We start from the raw sequence: 24,284 nt of genomic DNA, 5'->3' as shown, positions 1-24,284 counted from the left end.
TTATTCTCCATTGCTCCAAAGAGAAAAGGCCAAGTTCACTCAACTTGTTCTCAAAAGGCATGATCTCTGATCCAGACAACACCCTTGTAAATCTCCTCTGCACTCTCTCTATAGTACCCACATCCTTCCTGCAAAGAGGCGACCAGAACTGAACACAGTCCTCCAAGTGGGGTCTAACCAGGGTTCTATATAGCTGTAACATTACCTCACGGCTCTTGAACTCAGTCCCATTGTTGATGAAAGCCAACACACCATACACCTTCTTAACAACACTGTCAACCTGCACAGCAGCTTTGAGTATCCTGTGGTCATGGACCCCAAGATCTCGCTGATCCTCCACACTGTCAAAAGTCTTATATTAATATTATATTCTGTCTTCAAATTTGTCCTACCAAAATGAAGCAGTTCACACTTATCTGGGTTGAACCATCTGCCACTTCTCAGCCCAGTTCTACATCCTATTGATGTTCCATTGTAACCTCTGACAACCCTCCAGACTATCCACAACAACCCCAACTTTTGTATCATCAACAAACTTACTAACCCAGCCTTCTACTTCCTTATCCAGGTCATTTATAAAAATCACAAAGAGGAGGGGTCCCAGAACAGATCCCTGCAGAACACCACTGGTGACCAACCTCCAACAGAATATGACCTGTCTACAACCACCCTTTGCCTTCTGTGGGCAACCCAATTCTGGATCCACAAAGCAAGGTCTCCTTGGAGCCCATGCTTCATTACTTTCTGAAGGAGCCTCACATAGTGAACCTTCTCAAATGCCTTACTGAAATCCACATACACTACATCCACTGTTCTACCTTCATCAATGTGTTTTGTTACATCCTCAAAGAATTCAATCAGGTTCGTAAGGCATGACCTGCCCTTGACAGAGCCATACTGACTATCCCTAATCAGATTATGTCTCTCCAAATGCTCATAAATCCTGCCTGTCAGAATCTTCTCCAACAACTTGCCCACTACTGACGTAAGACTCACTGGTCTATAATTTCCTGGGTTATCTTTACCCCCTTTCTTGAACAAGGGAACAACATTTGCCACCTTCCAAACCTCTGGTACTCCTCCCGCCCTTTCGATAATGCAAAGATCATCTCCAGAGGCTCAGCAATCTCTTCCCTCTCTTCCTACAGTAGCCTGGGGTATATCTCATCCGGTCACAGTGACTTATCTAACTTAATACCTTTCAAAAGCACCAGCACATCCTCTTTGTTAATGTCTATACACTCCAGTGTTTCAGTCTGCTTTTAGTCATCCCCAGAATTGCCATGTTCCTTTTCACAGGTGAAAACTGAAGCAAAGTATTCATTAAGTACCTCCGCTACCTCCTCGGCTCCATGCACGTTTCCACTCTCACTCCTGACTGGTCCTATTCTCACATGGCTCATCCTCTTGCTCTTCACATACTTGTAGTCACAGGAACTAAGACTCAATAACTTATTAGCATATAATGCAGAAATTATTGACCTGAGCATTAAATTACTAAGACACAGCTGGTTGTCCTCTAAAGCAAATTACCAAAATGAAGGTAATTGCTCTGAAGAATAGATTTTCATCACAGAATTATTGTAGGCTTGTTAGATTGGCAAAACTGAGGCATGTTGATCTCAGACAAATGGTATTAATGCACTCAGCAACAAAACAAAACAGTGATTGATTTCTGCATGACCCAGCACATGAGCCTTTGTTCTCAGGAATATAATTTGAACAATGATTGATGCCTGGAAGAGTTGAACAATACATTGAATCATTGTTTTCAGAAGCTTTTAACCAAAACAAAGACTAATTGAACTCATGGTATCAAAAGAGATACTCATTGTACTCTGGAACATATTGCCCACACCAAGTCAATAACTTTGTCACTAATCACAACAAACATACGTTATTGATAAAGAAGGTAACCAAAACAGAAGATGCTTTACCTCCTGAACATGTTACCAAAACAGAGAATCATTCAAGTGATGACTATATTGCCAAAATGGAAAGTAATTATCTTCCAAGGAGAGAATATTAGAGACATTAGGGAGTGAGAGATTTCAATAGATAACAAAAAGAGATTAATCAATCTCAGGAATAGATTAACAACACAGGGCCGCTGATCTCAGTTAACCATAAAGAATTCTGCGTGCCTGAGATAGTAAAGAGCCACTGGTGAACACATTGTGGGAGTGAGATTTGAAAGAGTAAGCAGGGCCAGTTAGGACATTTTGCATGCCTGAGATCACTGGGCAATTAGGTTCTTGCCAAGGGACAATAGAAAAAGAAGTCGGGTGTAAGCAGAGTGGTGATTGTGGGAATGCCATAGTATGTGTAGGTCAGTGTTCGAGTGGAGAGCTGGAAGCTTTGGTGAGAAGAGGAAAAGGCAAAGGGAAGCTTCTGGCAAGTTTCTTTCTTTCTTTGTCTATTAGTGCAGAGCTAGTGTAATGAGAATGAGTCCAAGGTCAGTGCTGTGTGCCTCATGTCAGATGTGCAAGTTCTAGGAGACGTCCAGGCTCCCTCATAACTACATCTGTGTGGGGTGCATCCACCTTCAGCTCCCAACAGGTGGTGTTAGGGAACTGGAGCTACAGTTGGATGACCTACCACTCATATGGGAGAACAAGGAGCAGATAGTAAGACCTAAAGTAAGGTGGTCACCTCCAAGTTCCAGGAGGCAGGCAACTGGATAACCGTCAGGAGGGGGAAAGGAAGTAGGCAGCCAGTGCAGAGTACCACTATGGCTGTTACTCTCAATAATAATTATATTGTTTTGGATACTGCAGGGGGGAGTGATCTATCAGGAGAAATTCGCAGTGGCCAGTTCTCTGGCATTGAGTTGGAATGGAAGGAGATGGCGTGGGAGAAAAGGATTGCAGTGGTGATGGGGATTCAATAGTTAGGGAAGCAGACAGGAGATTCTGTATGACCTGTACAAAAAGGATGGTTTAGACAAGGGGGAACCAATATCTCTGCAGGCAGGTTCGCTGGAGCTGTTGGGAAGAATTTAAGTAGCTTGGCAGGAGGGTGGGAACCAGAGTGATAGGTCAGAAGATGGGGTAGTTGGTGTACAGGTAAATGCAGCAGGTAGAGAGAAGGTGAAGAAGGAAAAGCTGTGGACAGGCCATAATTGTAGTACGTGGGATGGGTTAAAAATGTCTATTTTAATGTGAGAAATATCAGGAACAAGGGTGATAAACTGAGTATATGGAAATACGATGCTGTGACCATTATGGAGGCTTTGGTCTCACAAGGGCAGGAATGGCTGGTGAATGTGTGAGGGTTTAGATGCTTCAAAAGGGATAGGGGGGGAGGTAAGAGATGGAGGAGTGGCATTACTAATCAGTGATTGCATCACAGCTGCAGAAAGGGAGGACCTCGTGGAAGGATTGTCCATTGAGTCAGAGGTATTACAAGTATTCTATAGACCCCCTCCTTCCAGCATGAGCAACTGGGGCACTGAAGAACAGATCAGGAGGCATGTTTTGGAAAGCTGCAACTTAACTGGATTGCTATCATGGGGGACTCCATCTTCCTTAATAGTGCTTAGCACCTCCTTAGTGCAAAAGGTGTAAATGGGGGGGAATTTGTTAGGTATATCCAGGAAGGATTCTTGAATCAACATGTAGACATGCTGACTAGAGGACAGACCATTTCAGATCTGGTGCTAGGAAATGAACTAGGTCAGGTGTCAGATGTCTTGATGGTGAGCATTTCAGAGGCAGCAACCACAACTTCCTGACCTTTACTTGGAGAGGGATAGGAGCAGTATGGGAAATTGGACAAATTGTAGGAGGAACTTGGGAGCGTAAATTCAGAGTGGATGCAGTCAGGGAAATGCACATTGGGAATGTGGATATTGTTTAGGGTGCACTTGCATGGGGTCTGGATTGTCTGTCTCAGTGAGGGAGGGAAAGGGTGATGGGGGAAGGAATCATGGTTAACAAGAGTTGTGGAACATCTTGTCAATAGGAAAAAAGAAGCTTACTTAAGATTTAGGAAACAAGGATCCAGCAGGGTTCCAGAGGGTTACAAGGTAGCCAGGAAGGAGCTGAAGAATGGATTTAGAAGAGCGAGAAGGGGACATGAGAAGGCCTTGGTGAATAGGATTAAGGAAAACCCCAAGGTGTCCTACACATATGTGAAGAACAGGAAGGTGGCCAGAGTGAGGGTAGGACCTATCAGTGATAAAAAAGGAAAATGTGTGAAGTTGGACGAGGTAGGGAGAACTTAGTGATTATATTTTTTAAGTATTCATCACTGAGGGGGACTTGACGATTGTGCAGACAGTGTAAAACAGGCTGATATGCTGAAATGTGTGGACATTAAAAAAGAGGATGCTTTGAAAATCATAGGACAGATAAGTCCCCGGGGCCAAACTGGATATATCCCTGATTACTACGGGAAATGAGGGAAGAGATATTGATTGCCTTTAGCGATGATCTTTGCATCTTCACCGGCCATAGGAGATTATTGGAGGGTGGCAAATGAGGGAGTCTTTCAAGATGGTGCCATTAAATGGCAACTGTTTGCTGCAACTCCGATGGGAATCATCAAGTATTCCTGTTTAGGACTACGACACAGTCACGGCCATGAGTGCTCCAGTGAGCAGCATGAACACTCCCTCTCCTTTTGCGCTGCCACTTTATTTTATATATACACCTTATTGTAATTTATAGTTTTTATTATTGTGTATCGCAATGTACTGCTGCAGCAACACAACAAATTTCATGACACATGCTGGTGATACTAAACCTGATTCCAATTCCAATTCTGATTCAAATGTTATTCCTTTGTTCAAGAAAGTGAGTAGGGATAATCCTGGGAATTCTAGACCACTGAGTCTCACATTAGAAGTGGGCAAACTACTGGAAAGAATTCTTAGAGGCAGAATTTATGAACATTTGGAGAAGCATCATCTAATTAGGTATAGTTGGCATGGCTTTATGAGGGGCAGGGCATGCCTCATTAGCCTGATTAATTTATTTGAGGATGTGACAAAGGACATTGATGAAGGTAGAGCAGTGGATGTGGTGTAAGAAGATTTTAGTAAGGTACGTGATAAGGTTTCCCATGGTATGCTTATTCGGAAAGTCAGGAGGCATGGGATCCAGGGAAACTTGATTGGGTGGGTACGCTATTGGCTTCCCAATAGAAGGCAGAGGCTGTAATGTGCCCGGAGGCTGGTAACAAGTGGGGTTCTGCAGAGATCTGTTCTGGGCCTCCAGTTCTTTCTAATTTTTATGACTCGGATGAGGAAGTGGAAGGATGGTAAATTTACAGAAGAGATGAAGGTTGGTGGAGTTGTGGACAGTGTGGAGGGTTGTTGTCGGTTGCAATAGGACTTTGAAAGGATGCAGATCTGGGCTAAGAAGCGGCTACGGAGTTCAACCTGGAAATGTGTGAAGTGTGAAAAAGCCTGAATCGAGGCCTGGGCCTGACAGCGAGGATTTGACCTGAGGTTTGGCCAATTTAAGAGCCGGGCCTGATGGAAAAGGTCAGGGTGTCAGGGTCAGAGGAACTGGTCTGGTATTCAGCTTGCTGTTCATGAGGTTTGCTCACCTCTGCGCTGAACTGAGGCTGTGGCCTGCAACTAATGGGCCCCTGCATCGGCTTCATGGCTTTGAACACTTTGGTGAACTTCAGTTTTGAATGTTATTTGCTTCCTTTTATTGTTTGCATGATTTGGTTTTTTTCTTCACATTGGGTGTTTGATGCTCTTTTTTAATGGTTCTATTGTGTTTCTTTGTCTTGTGGCTTCCTGTAAGGAGATGACTCACAAGGTTGTATATAGTATACGTCGATAATAAATGTACTTTGAACTTTGATTCACTTTGAAATTTCAAATTTGAAGGTGGAATACAGAGATGAAGGCAAGACTTTTGGAAGCATGGAGGAACAGAGAGATCTTGGGATCCACGTCCATAGATTCTTTGAAGTTACCATGACATTTGATAGGGTTGTTAAGAAAACATATGGTATGTTGACCTTCATTAGTTGGGGGATTAAATTCAAGAGCCACAAGGTAATGTTGCAGCTCTATAAAACTCTGGTTAGACCACACTTGGAATATTATGTTCAGTTCTGGTTGCCTCATTATAGGAAGGATGTGGAAGCTTTAGAGAGGGTGCAGAGGAGATTTACCAGGATGATGTCTGGACTAAAGGGCATGTCATATGAAGACAGGTTGAGCAAGTTCCGCCTTTTGTCTTTAGATTACTTGATAGAGGTGTACAAGATGATAAGAGGCATAGAGTGCATAGCCAGAGACTTTTCCCAGGGAAGGAATGGCTGATGAAAGAGGGCATAATTTTAAGGTGATTGGAGGAAAGTGTATAGGGGGAGGGGGATGTCAGAGCTAAGCTCTTTACACAGAGTGTACGTGCATGGTAGATCCAGTGAGGGTTGGTGGTAGAGGCAGATGCATTAGGGACATTTAAGAAACTGTTAAATAGGCACAGGATTGATAGCAAAGTGGAGGATCTTAGAGTAGGTTAACAGTTCAACAGAACATCATGGGCTGAAGGCCCTGTACTGTGCTCTGGTGTTCTATGATTGTTATTGATCCCAGGAAAGGAGTCGTTATTCCCAGAAACACAGCACTGTGTGTTATGATTTTCAGGAATGCAGGAGCAATACAGAGTCAATGCTCTCATGACTAGATTACTAAAATAGGTTAGTTGCTCTCAGAAACAGATTATGTCAAGGACAGAAAAAAATTGACAAGACACTGATCTCACAATAGGTTACCAAAGAAGAGAGTCATTTTCACAGGCTTAGAAGCCAATGAACACTTCCTCTGAAGAACTGGTTAACAAAACAGAGTGACTGATCATTTTTACTCCATGTAGTCCTCACTTCACCATTATTGTCAATCTAGAAAAGCAACTTTGATTTACCAAGTGCTGGAAGCAAAAACAGGTTTCCTTAAAGTTAGATTGGCAGCTGAGACATAGCCACAAGGAAAGGTGCATACTGAACAGTGAACAAGCTACAAGATCTCACACCAATTGATCAAGCCAACTCTGATACATTCAGAGGTGGAGATGTTTTCTGATCCATTTACAATGTTCACTTCCATTCCAAACTCTTCAGTAAATGAACAGACCATTGCCCTCATTGCAGTAAGATAGTCTGCAGTCTACAAGTTAGGCAATGAACATTTGCAGCACAAAATATCCAGGCTATTACTAGCAGAGTCTAAACAGATATGTTGAACATCTAGGGGCTTCACCAACACTAAGTTCCCCTGGGGATGCCAATTTAACTGGATTAGCTGCATAAAACCAGGTAAGATAGCAGCACACTCAGTCACAGCGGTCTCTCTGGGTCCAAACCAAGGTGTAATTGTTTGTCCTTTGCAATCACAAGACACTCCTGGATGTTAAGAACATGAAGTGCTGCAGATCTGCTCCCCGGTGAGTTGTTCAATGGCGATGGAGCTAGATCTGTTACACACCGTGATGCTACAGCCACCCAAGGAGGAAGGCATCAGAGGTAATGTGTGCCCCAACAAATGGAACAAATAGTTGTCTTGAACGTTTCTTCTTGAGATCGCAAGACACTGTTGGACATCAGTAATGTAGAATACTGCAAGTCCGGTCCACTGATTGATTGGCAAACCGATGACGGGGAACTGCACAGCCTGGGCTGTTGCATGGACCAAGCCCTCATGCCTTGGAGTCTCACACAGGGATGGAGACACTGGAGCTGGTGTAGGAGCGAGCTGTGATCCACGCTGGGCTGAGGTCTGGCCCCTCCCATCGGTGCTGCTCTCCAGTGTTCACTCGGTGGGGGATGAGTTGGATTGCGTTTGTCTGCTGCCGCACTAGCACGTGATGAGGACTGCTGTGCCATCAATCGACAGGCCATGACACTCAGGGGCTTGAGCTTTATACTACTTTTGTGACTGTATATTTTTCCTCTAAAGTAACCATGTGCGCTGTGTGCTGTTGGTGCTGTGTTTTCCGCCTTGGCCCTGGAGGAATGTGGTTTTGTTTGGCTATATTCATGTGTATGGTTGAATGACGATTAAATTTGAACTTGAACATCAAATACTATCACTGCAAAAGTTTGGAATCTTGCAGCAAGAGACTGATCTCCTGGGATCTTAAACCTTTTCCAACGTTACAAGGCACTTCGGGAGTGCAGTGGAATACTTACCTGGATGAAAGCAGCTCCAACAACATTCAACAAACTTGACACCATCCAGGACAAAGTACCGTCCACATCCACCAAAATGCAGTTATTCCCTAAAACTACGGAGATGCCACCACCATGGATAACAGTGACAGCAGGGGTTCCCTTCCAACCACGTACCTTACTGACTCTGATATAAACTATTATTTCCTCATTGTCACCAGTCCTAAAAATTTTATGGAACAATATCATTAGAACACCATCACCATAAGGATGCCATTGTTTCAGAGGGACACTGCGACTTTTCTCAAGAGCAATGAAGGATGGAAAACTCTGACCATTAATGTAATTGGTCAAAACGTACATAATTCACAGCCACCGACATTGAGTCAGGGTTCACTTTAGCGGGCTGGTCTGACGTGATGATGTAATTATGTAAAGTACTTTTACCGTGCTTTGTGTTCGGTATATGTTGTACAATAAATGAGTTGTTACATTTTTTCTTAAACACAAAACGCCTACACCGTTTTTATTTGCAAAAACCTACATTGGTGACCCCCAATGTTCTAGAACAATTCCAGAGTTATTAAACATGTCGGCTGATGCATTTGGTTTGAAGCTGCCGGGTTTTAGGAGCAAAATGCCATTTCTTGGTTTCTACAAGCCAAAGCCCTATTAGCACTGCACGAGATCTTCACCGACAGCACCAGATATTTCTATGTGGTAGCATTGTTCAACAGCTCCACAGCTGCGAGAGTGGTGAGTCTACTAGAACACCCGTCTGAACACAATAAATACGTATCACTGAAAACTCACTTTTTACAGACTTTAGGACTACTAGTCTGAATACTCTCCTTGCTCAGCCTCAGCAATGCTAATCCTTTGGAGCTAATGGGCCACATGCTGTCTCTGCTGAGAAATCACCATCCTTGTTTTATGCCTGATCAAGTCTGCATAGCCCTCACTAATGCACACATGAAGGACTATAGGGAACTTGCTAAAATGGCTGATAGTCTACACTCAGCCAGGCAGCAATGTATTGTTCCTCCTCTTTTCCCTGCTTCGATATGCCTGGCCAGCAATGCTTCCAACAGAGAAGGCCTGCAGCTGCGGAACAAACTGCGCCGTGTCTATGTTTTTACCACGTCACTTCGTACCAATGCTGGGAAGTGCCGACCGCCTTGTAGCTTCGACAGCACATCGGGACATCAGAGGTCTGCGAACACTGTGGGTTCCAGCTGCCAAGGTCATCTACTGTTCATTATGGAAGGCGTTCAGGACGATGCTTCCTGTGTGAAACCAGTGCTCCAGTGATTGTGATGCCAGTGTCGCCTATTCATGAGAAGCCAAAGAGCGATGAAACCTCGCTGGAGGTCGCCAGTGGCAGCAGGATCCAGATTTACAGGACAAGATGGGTGGGGCTCTGCTTCAATGGGCGATGGGAATTCCTCCTGGCTAAAATGGCTAGACCTCTGCTCGGTGCAGATTTCCTGTGTGCCCGAGGACTATTAGTTGACCTTAAGAACACCCAGCTTGTGGATGTCAAGGACTCTGGGTCATTATGCTGCTCCCCCAGTAAGTTCCCCACAATGACTCCGTCAAGCACCTGCTCCACTGCATGTGTTTACTCAACTTTTGGGCAAATTCCCAAACCTCACCAAGCCCACATTCTCCACTGCAGTCACAAAATATGGGATCAAGCATCACATTTCTACAACTGGCCTGCCAGTCCATGCCCGCATGCATAGACTAGACCCAGAAAAGCCGTCAACCATGAAGGCTGAGTTTGCCAACATGGCATTGTATGCCAGTCGATAGTTCCCAGGTTTTGCCCCTCCATATGGTCCCTAAATCTGATATCGACACCTTAACAAGGCCACCACCTCCGATCCTTACCCGCTCCCACACATCCAAGATTTTTCAGCATGTTTCACCGGAAAGTTAATTTTTTCTAAAGTCTGTCTAGTTAGAGGCTCTCTTCAGGTGCCTGTGTGCTCGGAGGACTTTCCTAAAATGGCTGTGGTAACCCTATTTGGCCTCTGAGTTCCTGCACATGCTGTTTGGGCTGAAAAATGCAGCACAGATTTCCAAAGGCTGGTGGACTCTGTATTAAGACTTAGACTTTCTTTTTGTTTACCTGGATGCTATACTTGTCGCCAGTGTATCCAAACCCGAACACTGATCTCATCTCTGCACATTTTGAGCACTTAAACCAACATGGGTCGATTATTAACCTTGCTAAATGCCAGCTTGGGCTGTCAACTATTGACTTTCTCAGGCATCACATCTCCGCAGAAGATGCAAAACCCCTCCCATCAAAAGTAGCTGCGATAATTGACTTCCCACCTCGCCGCACTATTAAAAAATGACAGGAGTTTTTAGGCATGGTGAACTTCTATCACTGCTTCATTTTATGAGCTGCTGAACTAATGGTCCCCCTGTACAGTCTGCTTAAAGGCAATAACCCAAATCATGTGCATGACTGGTCAGCGGATATGAGCAGAGCATTTGATGACATCAAACAAGCTCTTTCCAGTGCAACACCGCTGGCACACCTGTTCTTCAATTCTCCTCCAGCCATTACTGCTGACGCTTCAGATTATGCCGTGGCTGCTGTGCATGAACAGTTGGTTGGAAGCGTGTAGCAGCCACTCACATTTTTCAGCTGGCAGTTCCGTCCTCCCAAAAGGCTTGACTGTGAGCTTCTTGGTCTCTATCTGGCTGCCCGCCATTTCCATTTTCTTCTGGAGGATCACCATTTCACTGCATTAGTTGACCACAAACCCCTCGTGTACACGATGGCCAAAATATCAGACGCTTGGTCTGCATAGCAGCAACGCCAACTGGCCTAGGTATCAAAGTTCACGACATATCAAGAGGGGAAATAATGCCATGACTGATTGCCTCTCATGGCCAGCCATTGAGGCCATATATATAGGGGTTGACTATACCAACATGGCAGCTGACCAAGTTACTGACCCAGAGGTCCAGGCTTGCCGAACAGCAGTCTTGGGTCTGCGGTTGGCTGACATTAAGTTTGGGGAAGCTGAGGTTTCTCTCCTGTGCGATGTCTTAACTGGTCGCCCTTGTCCCATAGTGCCTGCAAACTGGAGGCAGACATTTTTGACTCCATACATGGCCTCTTGCATCCGGGACAGAAGGCCTCACAGAAACTGGTAGCACTGAAGTTCGTTTGGCACATCCTTGGAAAGGACATGTGTGATTGGACTGCAGCCTATTTGGAGTGCCAGCAGGCACAGGCGTGTCATGCCCAGGTGCCATTGGCACCTTATGAGGTCCCCAAGTGACGGTTTGCCATGTCAATGTTGACCTTGTTGGTCCTCCTCCTCCTCCCTCCCGCGGTTTCACTCCCCTCCTTACTAGGGTGGACCATACCACCAGATGGCCAGAGTTTGTCCCTTTAGCATCGACAACAGCCGCAGATCGGCTCCAGCATTTATCAGCACCTGGATCGCTCGGTTTGGCACCCTATCTGATATTTTCTCTCATCGTGGTGCCCAATTCATATCAGACCACTGGGCTGCGATGACCTGGAACCTTGACATTAGGCTACACCCCATGCAGTCCAATGGCCTATGCGAGCGGTTTCACCACTCCTTAAAGGCTGCTCTGAAGGCTTCCCTGACAGACACATGTTGTCATGATCATCTCCCATGGGTCCTGTTGGGGCTCAGAACAGCTCCAAAAGAGGACCTGCAGTTGTCCACAGCTGAGTTAGATTAGATTAGATTATGAGGACACGCAGTCCCCTTTTATTGTCATTTAGTAATGCATGCATTAACGAATGATACAATGTTCCTCCAGAATGATATCACAGAAACACAAGACAAAGCAAGACTAATAAACTAACAAAGACCAAATAATTATAACATATAGTTACAACAGTGCAAAACAATACCGTAATTTGACAAAGAACAGACCATGGGCACGGTAAAAAAAAAGTCTCAAAGTCTCCCGAAAGTCCCATCATCTCACGCAGACGGTTGAAGGAAGAAAACTCTCCCTGCCTTGAACGTCCAGCACCGCAAACTTGCCGATGCAGCACCCTGGAAGCACCTGACCACAGCTGACTCTTGAGTCCGTCCGAAAACTTCGAGCCTCCGACCAGCCCTCTGACACCGAGCACCAAGCACCATCTCTGCCGAGCGCTTTGACCCCGGCCCCGGCAACAGGCAATAGGCAAAGCTGAGGATCTGGGGCCTTCCCCTCCGGAGATTCTTGATCGCACAGTAGCAGCGGCAGCGAAGCGGGCATTTCAGAAGTTTCTCCAGATATTCCTCCGTGCTTCTCACATCTGTCTCCATCAAATCACGATTGTGCACGGTACCTACTTACAAATACGATATAATTCGGAACGGCGCACGCACTGCGTCACACCACCATCTTCTCCTCCCCTCAGATTTGGTATATGGGCGGCTGTTACAAGTGCCAGGGGATTTTATTCCCAATGGCGCAACTGCCTGTTTGGCCTCTCAGCAGTTTTCCAGCCTCCTCAGTAAATTCAATTCCTTTTCACCCATTCCTACCTCCCAGCGTGGCATACAGCACCCTTGGGTTCCTGTTAACCTACATTCCACCTCGTTTGTTTTTGTCTGCCATGATAAACACCGATATCCCTTTAGGCCCCCTAATGATGGCCCGTTCTGCATTTTGGGATGGGTGGGTGGAAAGACTTTTATCATAGATAAGAGGGGTAAGCCTGAATGTATTTCAGTAGATCAGCTTAAACCGGCCCACCAAGATTTGGATGATCCCACCACCCTGCCCCTGCCATCACGCCATGACCATGAGTGCGTCAACACACCTCTGGATGAAGCAGAGGTCTCTGCTGCTCCTCCACCCATGGAAGATAGGACCCAAGCCAGGCAGCTCATCCTAGCTCTGGAGAGGCTTTAGTGAATCTTGTGGGGGGGAGGGGGGCCTGTGTAGGGTAATGTAATTGATGGAAGCTTACATAATTCACAGCCACTGACCTTGAATTGAGGTTCACTTTAAGAAGCTGGTCTGACGTGATGACATAAATTATGTAAAGTACTTTTACCGCGCTTTGTGTTCAGAGTTTGGAGTACAGTAAGTGTTTTTTCTTAAACATAAAACGCCTCTGCCATTTTTGTTTGTGAAAACTTACAATACCCTCCTCCCAAAAAAATTGAAAAGTCTGTTCCTGAAATTTGGCTCCTTTTAAGTCAGTGGGGATTATCAAAACGGATTCAGTGGTCATCCAGATCATAGTTTACCAAAGTAGATAGTTGGTGTTATCAGCAATGATTCCCAGTACAGAAAGTTATCAATATATAAACGTTGCTGGGGGTGAAATTGTTGTGGGCTGATTAGCTGCCCCACTGTTCAAAAGGAAAATCAGACACGAGTTATTTATTAATAGTATTCAGCCATTGATTTGGAAGCTGGGAAGGACTTTAGGCAAATCATCCATTCCACTGTAAACAACGTCTATTTACTCAGCAGAGTTTATTCAAACAGTACAAGCAATCGAGAGGTTATTTAAAATGCCTCTATGAACTGGAGGAAACAGACATGTGTGAAATTAAAGCAGTTTATAGCAAAGGTACAGCGAATAGCAAAATAAACATGTGAAACAAGGTCATGTTCTAGGCCACAGAGAGAAATACAGCTAAATATCTATTCAAGTTGGAAATGACAGTGAATACATTCTGCTACAACAAATAGATCCGTTGGTTAGATTGGTTGGGTTTTGTGATACCAGTAAACCATTCACCATCCTTTCCTAATCTCTCCACAGTGAGAGATAATATTCAGAGAACCTTGGCAGAAATGCTTCTCCTTAAGCCCACAATCAAATGCAATTAACTTGTAACAGTTTAGCGATCAGGTTAAATAAACCATAACAATTTTGTGTTGTCCCAATTTTGTGAGCCCATGGTAGAACAAAGAGTCTTATGCTTGGTTAAATAATACTATACAATATTCATCTTCTATAAACAAGTTATGAGTTTTGCCACAAACCTTTCGTTTTGCTTTTAGCTGCTCATGATATCTCTCTGTTGAGTCTCCAGGTATTTCACTGGCCCATAGTGTTAATCCCACCTTTGTGTATGTGACTCCCATGACTATCAGTGGCATCAGATAAATCAATGCTATCACCACCAGCTGGTACCTGCAATACACAATCATCAACGATGGTGACAAATCTATTCCAGAAGAGATTTGCAAAGATTGTCATGAGAGCTCATTACATAAAGTCAGAGCTTCGTGGTTTGAGAGTGAATTCTGAAAATGGATAAGAAACTGGCTGAAAGGTAGGAAATGTGGAATCTAATTTACCAGATACTTTCCACTCAGGCCTGTGCTCTGATTGCCATCTGTGTAATTAAAATTTGAATTTATTTAAACCTTATATCCATCCCACAATGTGAGAGAGTAAAAACCTTTGTTTTATGACTCTGTCACAATGTATAAACATGTGAATTTATAAGTCCAATGGTTTGTAGAAAGAAGCTGTCCCGTAGCCTGTAGGTCCTGGCTTTAATGCTGCGGTACCGTTTGCCAGACGGAAGCAGCTGAAACAGCTTATGGTTGGGGTGACCGGTGTCCCTGATGATCTTCCAGGCCTTCGTTACACACCTGCTGCTGTAAATGTCCTCAATGGAGGGAAGTCCACATCCATATTGGCAGCAAAGAATGATTATTACTTTAAGGCCATCAACAATCTAAGGGTTGAATCCCATGCATTATTCTTAGCTGGGACACAACAATATAAAGGTTTCATAGACTGCCAGTAAAGATTTTTGAATACTTTGTACAAACTTTCTCTCAACTCTCCATGTCTCATTCATGTGCTGACTTTGGAGAGGGTTCAAGAAAATGATTCCAAGACTGAGGAGCATTTGATGGCTCTGTACTTATACTCACTGGAATTCAGAAGAATGAGGAGTGACCATGTTGAAACCTATCAAATTTTCAAAGGCCTCGATAGATGGATGTGGAGAGGATGATTCCTTTAGTGGGAGAGTCTAAGATCAGAGGACGTGGCCTCAGAATAGAGGGACATTCCCTTAGAATGGAGGTGAGGAGGCATTATCTTAGACAGAGAGTGGTGAATCTGTGGAACTCGTTGCCACAGGTGGCTGCAGAGGCCAAAAGAGGTTGAAAGATTCTTGATTAGTCAGGGAGGGCATGAAAGAATACAGGGAGAAGGCGGGAGATTGGGGCTGAGAGGGAAAATGGATCAGCCATGATGAAATGGCAGAGCAGACTCGATGGGCCAAATGGCCTAATTCTGCTGCTATATCTTATGGTCTTATGCCTGTCCTAGCACGCAAAGTCAGCTCCGGTGGCTGGGCGGATGAGATCTACAGAGCGATCCAACAGCCAGGAAGGAGGTACTGCAATGCTCCATGGAGAGCGAAGCACTTGACAAGGTACAGAAGGTGTCATGGTCATCCACTGCAACCAAGGAAGACCCCAGTTTGTGACGTTTGTTTGTACGACCTGACCCAGTCTTCTGCGATACAGAGAGTGGAACTGCCCCAGTACAACAGGTTTTCTTTCCACTTTAAAAACTCTCACACACAGGTTTCATTGATTCGCCTTTGTACATTCTGCCACAGAATTAAAGGTTAACCCACTAAGCGCACATCCTGGTGATGAGCAGAACGAAGACTCACAGCTCTTAGAATGACAAAATCATTGAGAAAGGTTTTACTATTTTTTGCCAATAAAACATGGTTTTATTAGTGGGGTCTGTCTGTGAAGTTTATGTTTAATCCCAGCATGTCTGAGGTGCAGATTGAAAGAAAGTTACAAATACAGCACCTGCAAAATTGATTGGAAATGAACAGGCAAGCCTGTTTACTGATAAAGTGATAGATAGAACATAGTAAGTCAATTATAGGCCAGTTGTATCAGAAATTTCAGTAGTTTTGACAAAGGTCAGAAGCCTGTAAATTTGTACAGTATGTTACAGCAATGGAATTTTAATTCAGATGAATAACACATTGAAATGATGGGCAAGATTGAAGTTGTCTAGAATCAGACACAAGAAGGCAATTTTGTTCATGTGTGATGCAGACAAACTTACTTGAATCCCTTGGGACATTTGTTCTCCCAGTTAACATAGTTCTAAGGAACTTACAAAATCATTTCAGCCCAATACCATCAGTAGGTTGTAAGTTTAGAATGAGTTAACAGACAGAAAGCAAGGAGTCCCTACAAAGGACTGAGAGAACAGCTGAGAGGATCATTGGAGTTTGTCTACCATCCATGTGGACATTTATCAGGAGCGCTGCATACGCAGGGCCCCTCGTATTATTAAGGATCCCACCCATCCATCCAGCATCCTCTTTGACTTGCAACCATCAGGCAGGAGACTAATTTGGATAAAAATAAGAACTGTCAGGAAGAGAAACAGGTTCTTCCCCAGGCCATAAGGCTTCTGAACTCCCTGCCGCATTGTACTCAATGTGTCATGGGTTAATCTGTTCTGTACCTTACAAAATTTAATATTAATGCACTTTAGTTTGTTATTTGTGTGTGATTCATCTGTAGATTTTATCCTTACCTTCATAAATTATCATATGTCATGTGTGTTATTTGTACTACTGTGACCTACACCCTAGTTTGGAGAAACGTCTCGTTTCTATATACATTATATGGTTATATATATTATATTTACATGTATATATTAAATGACAAGAAACTTGACTTGATTTGAGTGGTGATAACTGGACCTTTCTCAGATTAGCTGGTTCAAATTACAAGGGTATCACAGTGTACTGACTTGTCCTTAGTTCCAATTATTCAGTGATTTGACAGACAGAATTAAATGTCAATTAAATGTTTCTTTTCTTTCTATTTTGTTTTTTCTCTTTTTCTACTTCTGTTTTCTCAGAATCGGAATCAGGTTTATTATCACCAGCATGTGACATGAAATTTCTTTTTTGCTACTTTATATATATACATAATATACATATCATATATATGTCTTATTGTAATTTATTGTTTGTTATTATGTATTGCAATGTACCGTTGCCACAAAACAACTAATTTCATGACATTCAGTATGCCAGTAATATTAAACCTGATTCTGATTTGGATTCACTTTTAAGCTTGTTGGTGTTACAAAACTAGATTGAATTGTGAGTTGGAGCGAGAACTTAAACAGGCTTCAGGCAAATAGAGACAAGTTGAACAAATGTCTAAAACCTGGCAGATGGGAAAATGGAAACATGGTAATTGGTTTTGGAGTCCAAAAGAGAAAAGCAGGTACATTTTAAATGGTCAAAGCTTGGGGAAAAGAAGTTTATGTTCAAACAGCCTTAACAACTTATCTTTTGATTCTTCCCATTTTAAAGGTGTGGCCATGGGAACCCAGATAGATCCCAGCTACCCTTGTCATTTTGTTGACTACATTAATAGTCCTTGTTACAGTCTTACCTTGACGTCCCTTCCCAACCCTCCTTCTGCAAAGTCAATAACCACATTGCTGCTGATCCCATTTTACCACCTTTGCTGCTAACTTCAAATCCCTCTGGGCCATTTCTGACTTCTGTCCAGATCTCCTGCTCTCCACCCCAGGAGATGATCTATCCACTATTATCTACCATAAACCCACTAACTACCACAACTAGCTCCACTACATCTCTTTCCACTCTGTCTCCTTTCTCTCCTTCTCCATCACATCTGCTTTAAGACTTCCTGTTCCAGGACTTCTGAAATGTCATCCTTTTTCAGGTAACACGGCTTTGCCTCTACCAAAACCGATGCAGCCCACTCACATTTCCTCCGACTCACCTCTCCCCAGATAGAACAGAGATAGACGTCCCTTGGTCTTTACCTTTCACCCACAAATATCCACATCCTCACATCCTTGGTCATCTCCACCAGTTGCTATGTGATCCCACCACAAGTCACATCTTACCCTCTTCCCACTCTCTGCAGGAACAGCTCTCTCTGTGATTCTTTGCTTGCCTGCTCCTCCCCCACCCACCCACCCATCTCCATTTCCCAGCCCACTCCTCTGCTGTACACACCTCCTCCCTCAGCATCGTCCGAAGGTCAGGCAACCTTGTTTATATCATATTGTCATTATCCCCTTTGTTTTACTCTGTCAGAGACATTCCCCACCAGCATACTCTCACTCCCTACTTCTGTTGCAACCACACTCAAAATGCTGGAGGAACTCAGTAGGTCAGGTAACATCTATGGAGGGGAATAAACAATCGATGTTTTGTGCTGAGGCCCTTCATCGGGACTGGAAATGAAGGGGGCAGAAGCCAGAAGAAGCAGATGGGGGATGGAGTGCAATTTGCCAGCTTATAGGAGAGACCAGGCAAGGCGAGTGGGTAGGGAAGGGAGGATGAAGTAAGAAGCTAGGAGGTGATTGGTGGAAGAGGTAAGGAGCTGAAGAAGAAAGAATCTAATAGGAGATACAGTAGACCACGGAAGAAAGCTAAGGAGGAGGGGAACCAGAGGGGCTGGTGAGAAGAAGAGTAGGAGTGAGAAGGTAACCAAATGAGGAACGGGAAAAGAGAGGAGGGAGGAGAAAGAAATTACTGGAAGTTGGAGAATAAAATTTTAAAAAATAAAATTGATGTTCATGCCATGAGGTTGGAGACAACACAAACAGAATAGGAGGTGTTGTTCCTCCAACCTGAGTTTGGCAGTAGAAGAGGCCATGGACGTGTGTCAGAATAAAGTGAAGTGGAACTGAAGTGGGTAACCACTGATACTTGTCAAAGCAGCCCCCAATCTACACCAGGTATCACAGATATAGAAAAGGCCACACTGGAAACACTCGATACTGTAGGTGATTGCAACAGACTTGCAGGTGAAGTGTTGCCTCACCTGGAAGGGCAGTTTGGGGCCCCGAATGGTGATGATGAAGAGGTGTAGCACTTGTCCTGCTCGCAAGGAGGATTGCCAGGATGGAGAGCAGTCGGGAGAGACCAGTGGACAAGGGAGTCACATAGGGGGCGATCCCGATGAAAAGCAGAGAGAGGAGTTGGGAAGGATGTTGTTTTTGGTAGAGTCCATTTGGAGATGGAGGAAATTACACAGAATGACAGAGAAATCTTCTTTTGGCTCCTACCCAGTTCTGATTTAGGCTTTTCGATTTGAATCAACAACTATGTTCCCCTTTACATTGGTGTTGTCTGTCCTGTTGAGTATTTCCAGTATTTTCTGTTTCTATTTAGACTTACAGCAGCTGTTTTATTTGAAATTCTAAAGTTATCTGCCCTAATTCTTCAAACGTTTTCCCCACTAAATCTAAAAACAGGGGCATACGTGCTTTACCTAGAAAGCATTTATTCTAAAATGAAATCTGTAAACAGATTTGCAGCAGTTCTTGTCCTCTGAACCTACGGAAAACTTCTGTGCAATGCCAATTGCTTTTAGGACCACCTGGTAAAGGAAGCCATTGAAATAAAACTAGAGGAAAAGGATTTTAGTAAAGATGAAGGTCTCACTCTAAGTAAGAACTGGAATTCCATTGCAAACAAAGTGGGAGAGCAGAAACCTGATTGGATGAGGACTAACCAATCAGGAGGGATGGATTACTGGGGTATAAATACCACTGGGCTAGACATGCCAGGCATCATCCCTGAAGGAGATGGCAGAGTTTGTCATTGAAATGTCGGTTATAATTGATACTTGTACCCAGCTGGAAGCCCAAGAAGAGTTTATTCGCCTGTGGAAATTAACTTCTAAAAATAACCCTCAATTTCACAAATGGCATTGTAACAGAAGCACAGGGAGCTGACAAATAGGTTCTTACGCCAGTTGATGTTGTCCTCCAATGTCTCCAGGCCAGTCCACTATACAGATGATTCTGCTGCCCAAGTACTCTATCCGAGCATAAAAACACTGTGGGAAGGCTAGGGCCAGAGCCAGGAGCCAAATGACAACAATCACTATCTTCGTTGAGCTGGATGAAAGTCTCGGCTTCAGGGGGTAGATGATGGCAATGTATCTGTACAGTGAAGCAGAACAAGTGTTATGTAGCATTTCTTACTAGTGCATATTACTATCCACAGTTCACTGATGCAGAGATTGCACATCACAGAAACCGGCTTCTTCATCAGACTTATTTATGATCCAAATTAACTATTCTCACTCTGCTTCAAAGTTAAAAGTAAAGTTTATTATCAGAGTATATGTATGTCACCGTGTACAAGGCTGAGATTCATTTTTCTGTGGGCATACTGAGCAAATCTATAGCACAATAACTGTAACAGGATCAATTAAAGATCAACCAGAAGACAACAAACGCAAATGCAAATATAAATAACTAACAAGTACATGAAATAACAAGATAAAAGAGTCCTTAAAGTGAGTTCATTGGTTGTGGGAACATCTCAATGGATGGGCAATTGAGTGCATTTAGCCCCTTTTGTTCAAGAGCCTGATGGTTGAGGGGTAGTAACTGTTCCTGAACCTGGTGGTGCAAGTTCTGAGGCTCCTGTACCTTCTTCCTGATGGCAGCAATAAGAAAAAAACATGGCCTGGGTTGCTTGAATTCATTAAGCAACCAATATTTTTTTCCACTCCTTTCCTCCATTCTTCAGCTCCTTCCTGTCTAGAGCCTTGTCTGATCCTTGCTTCCTAAACCTTCAATAAGCTTGCTAGAGTAGATTAAAAGAAATCAGAGTAGGTTAAAAGGTTGGCACAACATTGTGGCCGAAGGGCCTTCACTGTGCTGTAATGTTCTATCTTCTATGTTCCTTTATTGTTTATTTGTTTATCCACTTTCCTTGAACATAGTAAGCAGAAGCAGGTGTTTGTCATTTGGCCCCTCTTGCTTGTTCTACCATTCAATAAAACTATGGCTGATCCTTTGGTGGCAATTTCCAGACCTAACCCCAAATCCATTGATTCCCTTGATAGAGAATTCCAAAGATTCGCCATCCTGAATGCACTGACCCCTTATTTTGGGACTGCAAACACCCCTCTCCTCCCCACCCCTAAATCCCTTACGACATACAACAAATAAGGGAAATATAATCCCTGCATTGACTTCGTTAGACCCCTAACGGAGTTTGGACACTTCAATAAGATCAACATGGAAGAGATGGGCCAAAGGGCCTGTTTCCACACTATATGACTTTAACAAGACTTTTGACAAGCTCCTGCATGGTAGTTTGGTCCAGAAAGTTAGGACACTTGGGATCCAAGGAGCTTTGGCAAACTAGATCCAAAATTGGTTTGGTGATAGGAGGCAGAGGATAAGTCTTGTTTTTCTGATTGGAAGTCTGCAACCAATGGTGTACGATAGGGATTGGAGTTAGGATCTTTGTTGTTTGTCGTAGATGTATACATGATTTGAATGAGAATGTCTGTGACCTGATAACTAGGTAGAAGATAGTAAAGAAGATTGTGAAAGGATACTGAAGGACAGATCAGCTGGAAAGTCACTTGTTGTGGTAGCAGAGAAAGCTAATCCAAAGAAGCATGATGTAATGCAGTTTGGGTTGTCAGACATAGGCAGTAAACAGTAGAGATATTAGAAGCTTTGATGTACAGAGAGACTTCGGGGTGCAAGTTCATTCCTACCTGAAATTGGCTACAAAAGTGTATAGGATAGTCAAGAAGTCACTTAGAACAGTATAGCAGTTCAGGCACAACATTTTGTGGAATCAATTAACTGAATGAAGTCTAATTAAACTAACCCCCACTGCCTGCATATGATCGGTATCCCTCCAATCTCTGCAAATTCATGTGCTCGTTTGCAAGTTGTATAAAGCTGCAACATAACTTCCTAACTCTTCAAATCAGTGCCTTGACTAATAAAAGTGAGCTTGCCTTCTTAACTGCCCTGTCAGTCTGTGCAGCCACTGTCGGGGAGCCATGGAGCTGGGCCCCAAGATGCCTCTGTACATTAACACATCTAGTGGTCCTGCCATTAAAAGTGCACTGTCCCTTTTATTTTGGATCTCCCAAAGTGCAACATCCCACATTTGGCTGCATTAAATTCCATCAGCCATTTCTCTGCCCATATCTGCAAATGATCTACATCCCACTTATAACAACAGGAATTCTGCAGATGCTGGAAATTCAAGCAACACACATCAAAGTTGCTGGTGAACGCAGCAGGCCAGGCAGCAACTGTAGGAAGAGGTACAGTCGACGTTTCAGGCCGAGACCCTTCGTCAGGACTAACTGAAGGAAGAGTGAGTAAGGGATTTGAAAGTTGGAGGGGGAGGGGGAGATCCAAAATGATAGGAGAAGACAGGAGGGGGAGGGATGGAGCCAAGAGCTGGACAGGTGATAGGCAAAAGGGATACGAGAGGATCATGGGACAGGAGGTCCGGGAAGAAAGACAAGGTTGGGGGGGACCCAGAGGACGGGCAAGGGGTATATTCAGAGGGACAGAGGGAGAAAAAGGAGAGTGAGAGAAAGAATGTGTGTATAAAAATAAGTAACAGATGGGGTACGAGGGGGAGGTGGGGCCTTAGCGGAAGTTAGAGAAGTCGATGTTCATGCCATCAGGTTGGAGGCTACCCAGACGGAATATAAGGTGTTGTTCCTCCAACCTGAGTGTGGCTTCATCTTTACAGTAGAGGAGGCCGTGGATAGACATGTCAGAATGGGAATGGGATGTGGAATTAAAATGTGTGGCCACTGGGAGATCCTGCTTTCTCTGGCGGACAGAGCGTAGATATTCAGCAAAGCGGTCTCCCAGTCTGCGTCGGGTCTCGCCAATATATAAAAGGCCACATCAGGAGCACCGGACGCAGTATATCACCCTAGTCGACTCACAGGTGAAGTGTTGCCTCACCTGGAAGGACTGTTTGGGGCCCTGAATGGTACATCCCACTTATCCTTTGGCAATCTTGTACACTATCCACAATGTCACCAAAACTTGTATCAGCTGCAAACTTACTAACCAACCCACCCACCCACCCACCCATCCACATTTCCATTCCAGACATATATAGATCCCAGTACAGATCCCTGAGGAACACTACCAATCATAGACCCTGCCAAAGTAAAACCCATCGACTTCTAAACTCTGTCCTGTATGGGCAAGCCAAATCTGAATTCAAACACCAACTCACCTTTGATTCCATGCATCTTAAGTTTCTGGATGAGTCGCCAATGAGGGACTTCTCTAAACACCTACTAACATCCACGTAGACAGCATCCACAGCTCTAGCTTCATCGATCACCCTCATCACCTGTAAAAACTCAGCTGAGTGACTTGCTCTGCACAAAGCCATACTGACTATTCTCAATTAGGCCATGGTTTTCCAAGTGTTCATAAATCCTCTCCAGTCCTTACCACTGATATCAGACTTACCAGTCTACAATGTCCAGCATTAATGTTATTTCCCTTCTTGTACAAAGGAACATCACTAGCTACTCACCAGTGTCTGGGACCTGGCCAACTTAGTTTGCTTGCCTTCACAGGCAGAGGTATTGAGTATGAGAGTTGGCACATTATGCCAGTGCTGTAGAGAACATTGCTTAGGCCAGACTTCAGAAAGGATGTCGTAGTGCTAGAACAAGTACAGGAGAGATTCACAAGTTGTTGCCTGGAATGGAGCACTTGAGTTAAAAAGAGAGATTGGCTAGGCTGGGATTGTTCTCAGCACAGAGCTGGAAGCCGTGTGGTGAATTTATAGATGTTTATAAAATTATGAGGGATGTAAATAGGATAGAGTTAGAGTCTTTTCTAAAGATTAGAGAGTCTAAAACTGAAGGACATAAATTTAAAATGAGAGAAGAAATATCAACAGCAGATCATGGGGGAGGTTTGAGAGAGAGGGAGATGGAGAGAGATGGAGAGAGAGGGAGAGAGAGGGAGAGAGAGGGAGAGAGAGGGAGAGAGAGGGAGAGAGAGGGAGAGAGAGGGAGAGAGAGGGAGAGAGAGGGAGAGAGAGAGGGAGAGAGAGGGAGAGAGAGGGAGAGAGAGGGAGAGAGATGGAGAGAGAGGGAGAGAGAGGGGGAGAGAGGGGGAGAGAGAGAGAGAGAGAGAGATAGATATGGGTGAATAGAACAAGCTGCCAGAGGAGGTGATGGATACGCATACTATTGCAACATTTAAAGAGCATTTGGACAGGTGCAAGGACAGAAAAGGAACAGAGGGATAGGGATCATATGTAAGGAAATAGACAGTGTATTAGGTATCTCAGATTGGAAATGGACATGTGGAC

General features: G+C 44.0%; 1 protein-coding gene across 1 annotated transcript in view; it reads right to left on the bottom strand.

The window, feature by feature from the left end:
• tacr2 (tachykinin receptor 2) overlaps positions 1–24,284 on the bottom strand; it is a 70,414-nt gene that overhangs the window by 38,402 nt on the left and 7,728 nt on the right. Inside the window, exons 2-3 of the mRNA XM_072239705.1 lie at positions 19,907–20,101; positions 14,137–14,287 (exon numbers count right to left, since the gene is read on the bottom strand). Coding sequence (XP_072095806.1) covers positions 14,137–14,287; positions 19,907–20,101 — 346 coding nt within the window. The remainder of the gene's footprint in view (positions 1–14,136; positions 14,288–19,906; positions 20,102–24,284) is intronic.

This window comes from Mobula birostris, chromosome 21 (assembly GCF_030028105.1).
Source record: "Mobula birostris isolate sMobBir1 chromosome 21, sMobBir1.hap1, whole genome shotgun sequence".
NCBI classification, from domain to species: Eukaryota; Metazoa; Chordata; class Chondrichthyes; order Myliobatiformes; family Myliobatidae; genus Mobula; species Mobula birostris.
The sequence above is the reverse complement of the archived record's forward strand: the minus strand, read 5'-3'. Positions and strand labels throughout refer to the sequence as shown.